Source organism: Camellia sinensis, unplaced genomic scaffold, assembly GCF_055761805.1.
Source record: "Camellia sinensis isolate YWXY unplaced genomic scaffold, ASM5576180v1 Unanchor12, whole genome shotgun sequence".
Lineage (NCBI taxonomy): Eukaryota > Viridiplantae > Streptophyta > Magnoliopsida > Ericales > Theaceae > Camellia > Camellia sinensis.
In genome coordinates this window covers 155,025-162,454 of record NW_028128998.1, presented here as the reverse complement: position 1 = coordinate 162,454, position 7,430 = coordinate 155,025, and the positions used below count along the sequence as shown (strand labels likewise).

Below are 7,430 nucleotides of genomic sequence, written 5' to 3'. Positions count from 1 at the left end.
CTAGATATTCTTACTATTTTCTTCAAATATTAAAGCTTGAACAAAATAAAAACAAAAAATGTCACAATTAAACAATTACTTTTAATATGTGAAACTTTTTTTCATCATATTCCAGTTGGGGTAATATCTGTCAAAACACTTCCAGTACACAATACTACTAATAGAACTTATAAAAGGCGTGTCAATGAAGCACAAGCATTTTAAAGCCCAAATGATGAACTAAAGGTTTAAGATCTAACACGAGGCCTTTCAAGGACTGGGAACATCATTGTGAGAAGACATAAAAATGCAATCAAGTAATGACAACCAAACATGCAGAACTAAGCTTCTTATGGAGCTCATCCAATTCCGATTGATAGCATGAGAAACCACATGTTTTAACAGCATTAAAATCCACAAGCAAAAATAAAGGTGAATAACCAGTAGCAACAATAATTCTTTGTTCTCACATGATAAAAAAATCTTATTCCAATCTCTAATCAGAGTAAGAGGGGAAGGGGAATGGAGGCAGGATAAGACAAATCATTGCTTACTTCTAATATCCATACTACCCTTGTTTTTTACCGGTCATACCTGCAACCACCTGCAAAGATGCAATCCGAATAATCAAATTAGTTAAAATTACCCGTGCACAAAATTCTTCCATCAGGTACATATATATTTGAAGTAGTACATAAAATGCCCGTAACGTAAAAAATCACTTTCGAAATGTTGAAATGCAAAAAAAAAAAACCTTAGGGGTAAAGTACATGGTTTTTATAGGGGAAGAATCCTAGTAATTTTTCTAGGCAAGACATCAAAAAGGAGCCCAAAACTCCACTTATCAAGGTCTAGAGAAAGCAGCCGGGAAGCACTAGGGTCTACAAAAGGCAGCTATTGGAAGATGCCTAGTGATTACAATAACATCCTAATCTCATCATATCAGCACCAAATATAATATAAGGCCCACCATTTGATAAGTCATACAGTTAATTAAATTACTAAGAAACATCAGATGGAAGGACTGGAATACTGGCACCATTTGTTCACTACTCTTGAATTTCAAATCCTCAAAACAATTTTGATATCCAAATTAAAAATTCAAAATCCACTATCGAATTCAATGTATTTCTGCTGATGCATGTGGATTTAAACATGTTGCCAGACAGAGTTAATGGCATATCTATAAGCTATTCTGATTATTTCTGTTGTCAAAGGAAAACCTGCGACATTCCTTTGTACTGTGATTGTACAGTATTGATTGAAGGGCAGTGCAGTCCATAAAAGAAAATCAAAGATAGGACATGTTTATATATATAGTTCCAGCACATGATTAGAGAGAAAATCACAGTATATACGCATAATATGTATATAAAAATCACAGTTTATATATATAGTTCCAGCACATGTTTATATATATAGTTCACAGTTTATATATATAGTTCACAGTTTAGAGAGAAAATCACAGTTTATATATATAGTTCCAGCACATGTTTATATATATAGTTCCGACATTCCTTTGTACTGTGATTGTCCCAGCCCCAGCCCCAGAAACAGAACCAGCCTCATCATGATTAGAGAGAATTCAGTTAAACATTGCACAAGGAATACCAAAAGCACATGTTTATATATATAGTTCCAGCACATGTTTATATATATAGTTCTGCGCTCTTCATTGCAGTAGAGGTGTTTATTGAGTGAACATGGGACCTGTAACTTTGTTTATTCCAGCACATGTTTATATATATAGTTCTGCGCTCTTCATTGCAGTAGAGGTGTTATATTTGGGTAATCTAATTGGTAGTTCAATAAAAACTGATGCTTCTACTTTTTCTATATTGGTTTTATAATGTTCTAGAAATTCATGTGTTTCATTCAATATCAAGTTGGTGGATAGCTAGGTTCTTAATCATTTGAAGCCATATAATTAATAAATGACATAATGTACCTGTTCTTTCGCGTAGGGCATGAAAAATTGAGTATTTGTGCTGCATACATTCTCTTCATACACAGCAAATATCACAAATACATGCATGGGGAAATATAGTGATATCCTTCAAGAACTTCATACACAGCAAATATCATAAATACATGCAGAAATATAGTAGAGTGGCATACCTATTCATTTTCTTTTGAAGCTTGCTGCCCACTAGATGCATCTGACACCTACAATATGTTAGTATAATGTGTTAATAATTTCCATATGTATATATGCAAATTGATAAAACGTAAAATTCGTCAATTTGTAAGTATTGCACCTCTCTCAAGCTCATACTCCCAGCCATACCCTGTGACTCTAAGAACAAAACACGTGCCGTTAGGTTCTTGATCATCGTAGTGAACCTAGACTCAACGTCTTGTGTCACACGCTGTGTGATCTCATCAATAAATGAAGGGGCTGCTAATGATCTTAGATTCAACCTGTTCAATAATTTTTCCAGAAGATAGATCATTGATGCAATACATTGAGAAGCCACCATGGCCTAATGTAATATTGCTTTTGATCATATTACTTTCGTCATAAATTAGTTTATTTTTTTTATTTTGTTTCCCCCCAATGTGGTTATCCCTTGCGATGAGTTGGAATAACATCTGTAAAGTTTCTAATGTGACACCCAAGGCATGTGATGCTCTTTTATTTGTAACGAAAATATGGGCAGTATGCACCAAGAGCATGCAATTACAATCAGGCTAGCTTGAGGTGTCTTATTTTGTCCATTTTTCATTTAGATTTTCAAAACATAATGAGGAAGTTGTGCATTCGTGGGATTTTGTTTAGGAGTGTAGGGGCATTTGTTAATAAGATTTTAGACGCTTAGGGTATGCGAAGTTTCATACAATGCACAACTCTACTCAACTCCTCTTGGCAATACCTCAATCAAACTACTCATGTTAGACCCAATGACAGTCTACTGTCTACGCTACCATTGTAGATGAATAAAGTTAGTAGATTGTGATGTTTGAATTATTTTGATCCAGAATTGAGAATATAAAGCCAAGAAGAGAACAAAATGAAACAAACAAACAGACTACCATAAACAGCATCCAAATCAAGCGAAAAAAAAAAGAAAAAGGCAGTTTGGTGTTGCTTTCTAGTACAATTGTTAATACAACTTCCCAGAATTAGGTCACTCACTCTAAAGATAATCTGCATGGATATTAGCTTTCAAATAATAGCATCCACATTCATTTCTTAAACCTTCTAGCTAATTAACAAAACAATGAACATTAAAAAAATAAAAAATAAAATTTAAAAATTAATCTAAATTGGAAGGATCTGAAACAGCTAACATATTTCATAATAGGCCACTTGTCTCTTTCCTCATGACATTAAAAAAACAACTCCAAGTTACATAAGTAAGAGTAAATGCATAAGTAAGAGTTTAAATGCATAATAGGCCACTTGTCTCTTTCCCCTTTTAAAAATTTGCATAAGTAAGAGTTTAAATGCATCACTTTGACTAGAAATCTGCATGGTTATTAGCTCTCGAATAGGTTAAAAATGGACAAACGATTACTATACTTTTGGGAGAAAAATTGTTGCCTCAAAAATAAATAGGAGGATTTATTAGAAAACCCTTTTTCAAATACTTGTATCTCAATTAATTCATAACATATTCTTATATTGCAATAAGTCCTATCATTTGGATATTTGATTAAACAAATCTTAATTATCATATTTAAGGTATATTATAGACAATTTTATCTTTACAAATTTTTTTTGAATTTTTAGCAACTTGATAATGTAAACATTCATATATATTTTTTTAAAGATTTGATGTGAACATTCATATTTAACCGTGTGAATATTCATATCATGAAACATTCACCATTAATGCGAATATTATTAAGGGTATTTTGGTAATTATATCACCCATAAAACTTATTGAAACATAAAAAAATATTTTAAACTAAGTAGAATATAAGTAGATGAAGAGAGATTTATGAATAAGTAGAATATAATATAAACTTGATTTGGTACGGATTACACATTCCATGTTTTGAAACATTTCTAGATATTTTTCTATGAGTACATAAACTGATACATACAGATGAAATTTGCAAAACTTATTTTACAAACTATAAGGCTAGTATGTTATTTTAGTGGGTTTCATTTCAAAATCAAATTTTGTCATTGAATGTCACCATATGTGGTTAAGATTGTGAGGTATTGAATTATATAATTTCAATATACATAAATCTCAAACACCTGATTTAATAGTTGAAAGTGGATTGAGACAGAAGAATCAAGGGATTTAAGGACACAAAATCATGTGCCCACAAAATTTATCATTCTTCTACATGCACAGAATCCGATTCGATTCAGTGAGAGAATTGTGTTAGGTTGCATGATCAAATTCAGTACATTTAGAATTTTCCCAAGATTTATCACAAAAGGTCATCTAATTTTTGGGCCTTTGCATCTATTGCCAAGAAATTAAAGAGGGTTTAAGTTGATTAGAGTATAAGCTAGATTTGTCTACATTAATGCAGGTGTCAATAAACTTGGATGCAAATGGTGAATGCCAAGAATGTTCAGTGAAGTCATTGAATGAATGGAAAAAAGCATCAGATTTCCCAGTGATAAATCAAGACTACTCAGGTGCCAAAAACACATACATTTATGCAGCAACGACCTCTGGTTCAAGCCAAGCATTGCCACATTTCCCATTCGACACAGTGCTGAAACTAAACACTTTGAACAAGTCAATCCCCAAAACCCCCCAAGTTATGTTTTCAAACAAGATTTCGAAGTTACAGTCGCATTTTGAAAACACGACTTCGTAAAATAGAACATAGATTTGAAATATAAGTTTTAAACTGCTTGGATTTGAAAATTTTCTCTTAAAAATGTTAGGTAAAAAACACTAAGGAGCATAGTTTATCTTGAAATCTTAGAGCAGCCATGAACTTTGAAAGTTTTCATCAAACTTGGACTTGAAAACTAACATTAGTGCCCCATGGCTTATCTCATAAGCACGCTTCTAAGTGAGAACGTCTATCCTAACAATGCTTGCTCACAAAACTAATTTAATCACAATCAATCAATCCAATCATGCTAAAACTAATTTAAAATCCTACAACTCAGTTATAGATAGTGAGAAAACACGCATCGATTAGTTTGAAATGAAGGCATTGAGGTCGTTGTCTAACCTTAAATCAATGAAATAACTGTCAACATTAAGTCTCTCAGAAGTCCTTATATGCTAGCTGAGTTAGGTTTGGGCTTGACCTGTAATAACAGAAACGAGAGTTAAAAAAATATTAGATCTAGAATTTTTTCTTTCCTAAATAGAACATGTCTGATTGATATTCAAAGCACATGTAGCAGCCATGAAATGAACAGCATATTCAACAATTTTGCAGAGAGAAGTAATTTGAACAATTCAAGCGATGAAGTGTTTCCAGTAAGGAGCTTCCAAATTACTTACATGTCTTACTTACAATGAGTGGCACTAATGAGATCCAGGCAAGCGTGTACCAGCCTACACAAGTTTTAGAAGATAAAAATTATGATTTTATATAATCATGAAAGACTAAAAGTGAATTTAGTCTGATATCATCAAACAGAAACAGAGATGATTGCTTACTGTAAACATTCAGCAGCAGTAAGATGACAGCAAAAACCCACAGTGGGAAACTGCAAAATCAACCCAAATTTAAAAAAAAAAAAAAATCATTAGCATATAAGTGTCTTGGTAGATTCATTAAATGATATTCCCAAAGCCAGTGAGGAATATAGTTGACAATATTGAAAGAAGAAATGATGAAGTTACCTTATTCCCACCACCACCTTGAAGTCATCTTCCATGGATCTCTTAATATATTTGTGGAAATTAAATTTGGTATTTGGAGCAAAATGTGCCTACATACATATATTTATCAGACTTAATCTGTTGGGACATACCAGAATTGGTCATGCATATAATTAACATTTTAAAAAGGACTTTAGGCCCTGTTTGGAGTTGCTTCTAGGGGTGTTCATGTTAAGTATCAAATGATTGATGTGTTGTACTTGAATTTGATAGTGGATTTATTATATTGTTCAATTTAAATCGAACATGTCAATCATTTGAGATTCAACTTGAAAATCCTGGGGAAATGAAGAAGCCCACTTACGTTGATAAACCCATTGCGCATAGTTATATATTCCACCTTTGACACCGAACCAAAGAATTGCCTGAAGAATGCAACCTGGAATAAAAAATTATAATCCCATATCATGCTTTGAAATTAGACAATGTGCTATGATATTTTGAACAATTCATAATTACTCTGAGTTATAATCTTACAATCCATCTGATCCCAGGAGTTCTGGAAAATCTAGTATGACGTCTCACAAATGAAGTCTGATGACTAAACCTAAATCTTGCTGGATCTGTTTAAGAAAAAAAAAAACTCATCAATAATATTACAAAATCCGAAAAAATTACTAAAAAATAAAAGGAAAATGTTTGGGACCCCTTTTGGAGATGATGCCCACATCCCCAAAGTGATCACAGCCCTCCATGTATGTGTGAGGTTCATTCATACATCATGAGTAGTTCAGATTTATGGAGGTCTTGTGGGAGTGGGAATCTTAATCATTGCTCAAAATAAAATATGTGAATTACATTTGTTCCAAGTGTAGCACAACAAATTACACACTTCATTTTCAGGCAATTTTTCAAACTATTTTTTGGGAGCCCAACAATTAACATTAATCAGCCCCTGGAGATTTCGGTCCATAATGTAATGTTGCCATTAAGCTGGGCCGTTAAGCTGGCCCTATTTGAAATTTACGAAGGCCCAAACTTAGGCCCAATCTTCATATATAAAAAATAATTAAATGAGAACTGAGAACAGGAAGGAATTACCATTGGTGAATTGATATTCCAAAGACGACGTATCTGATTCCCAACCCTTCCATTTCTTCATCTGGTGAATAAATAATAAATAATAAATAAACTTGATAAACATAGCTGCATCCAAATAGCCTGATATGTAGATTGGAATTTTAAATTGAAGAATGTCTTCACACCTTACACCATTCGAAGTCAAGACCTTTGGTAGATGAAAAAGCTACCCCAGAAAATGAATAGCGGTCCACAATGAGGGTGGTTCCACTTCTCAACTTAGACTCCATTAATGATCTGCAAATACATTGTAGATGATCATGTACAATACAACCTTCACATTTCAAATATTTGCTTGTGTGAACGTCTAAAGTACCAATCGCTAACAGATTACATAGTAGAACATTTGGGGATTATAAATCCAACATTCTAATAACTTTACTATCAGATGGATCTGTTAATATGAAAGAAAAAAAATGGGACCATTAGACAAACAAAGAGCATAATAACTAAATGATTTCGAAAGTTACAACATCATATTGCGTAGGAGGCAGAGCCCTTGCCCTGCAAATCTGAAAAAGTTCTGTAGACAGCTCCTGCAAAAGGCTTCACTAG

The 7,430-nt window shown here is 33.0% G+C and overlaps 1 protein-coding gene across 2 annotated transcripts; it reads right to left on the bottom strand.

The window, feature by feature from the left end:
• Positions 1-313: 313 nt before the first annotated feature.
• LOC145814637 (MLO protein homolog 1-like) lies at positions 314-7,167 on the bottom strand. 2 transcript variants are annotated; one of them, XR_014358005.1, is made up of 9 exons: positions 7,001-7,146; positions 6,837-6,897; positions 6,273-6,358; positions 6,100-6,174; positions 5,757-5,845; positions 5,571-5,620; positions 5,412-5,465; positions 5,134-5,212; positions 314-583 (listed from the first exon to the last, which is right to left on the bottom strand). XR_014358005.1 is itself a non-coding variant. In XM_082911608.1 (9 exons), exons 1-8 carry the CDS (start codon positions 7,103-7,105, stop codon positions 5,180-5,182), a joined length of 540 nt encoding a protein of 179 aa, XP_082767734.1. In that variant the 5' UTR covers positions 7,106-7,167; the 3' UTR covers positions 314-583; positions 5,134-5,179. The 2 variants fall into 2 exon arrangements, 1 of the variants encoding a protein (XP_082767734.1); XM_082911608.1 differs by having other exon boundaries at positions 5,425-5,465; positions 7,001-7,167.
• Between the last annotated feature and the right edge of the window lie 263 nt (positions 7,168-7,430).

Bases quoted from the DNA above. Each gene is read 5' to 3' on its own strand.
- LOC145814637 (XM_082911608.1), bottom strand. From the start codon at position 7,105: ATGGAGTCTAAGTTGAGAAGTGGAACCACCCTCATTGTGGACCGCTAT. The intron at 6,359-6,836 runs GTAATTCCTTCC...TTTCTTAAACAG, and splicing joins GGAATATCAATTCACCAATG to ATCCAGCAAGATTTAGGTTT. The intron at 5,621-5,756 runs GTAACTTCATCA...TTGATTTTGCAG, and splicing joins AAGGTGGTGGTGGGAATAAG to TTTCCCACTGTGGGTTTTTG.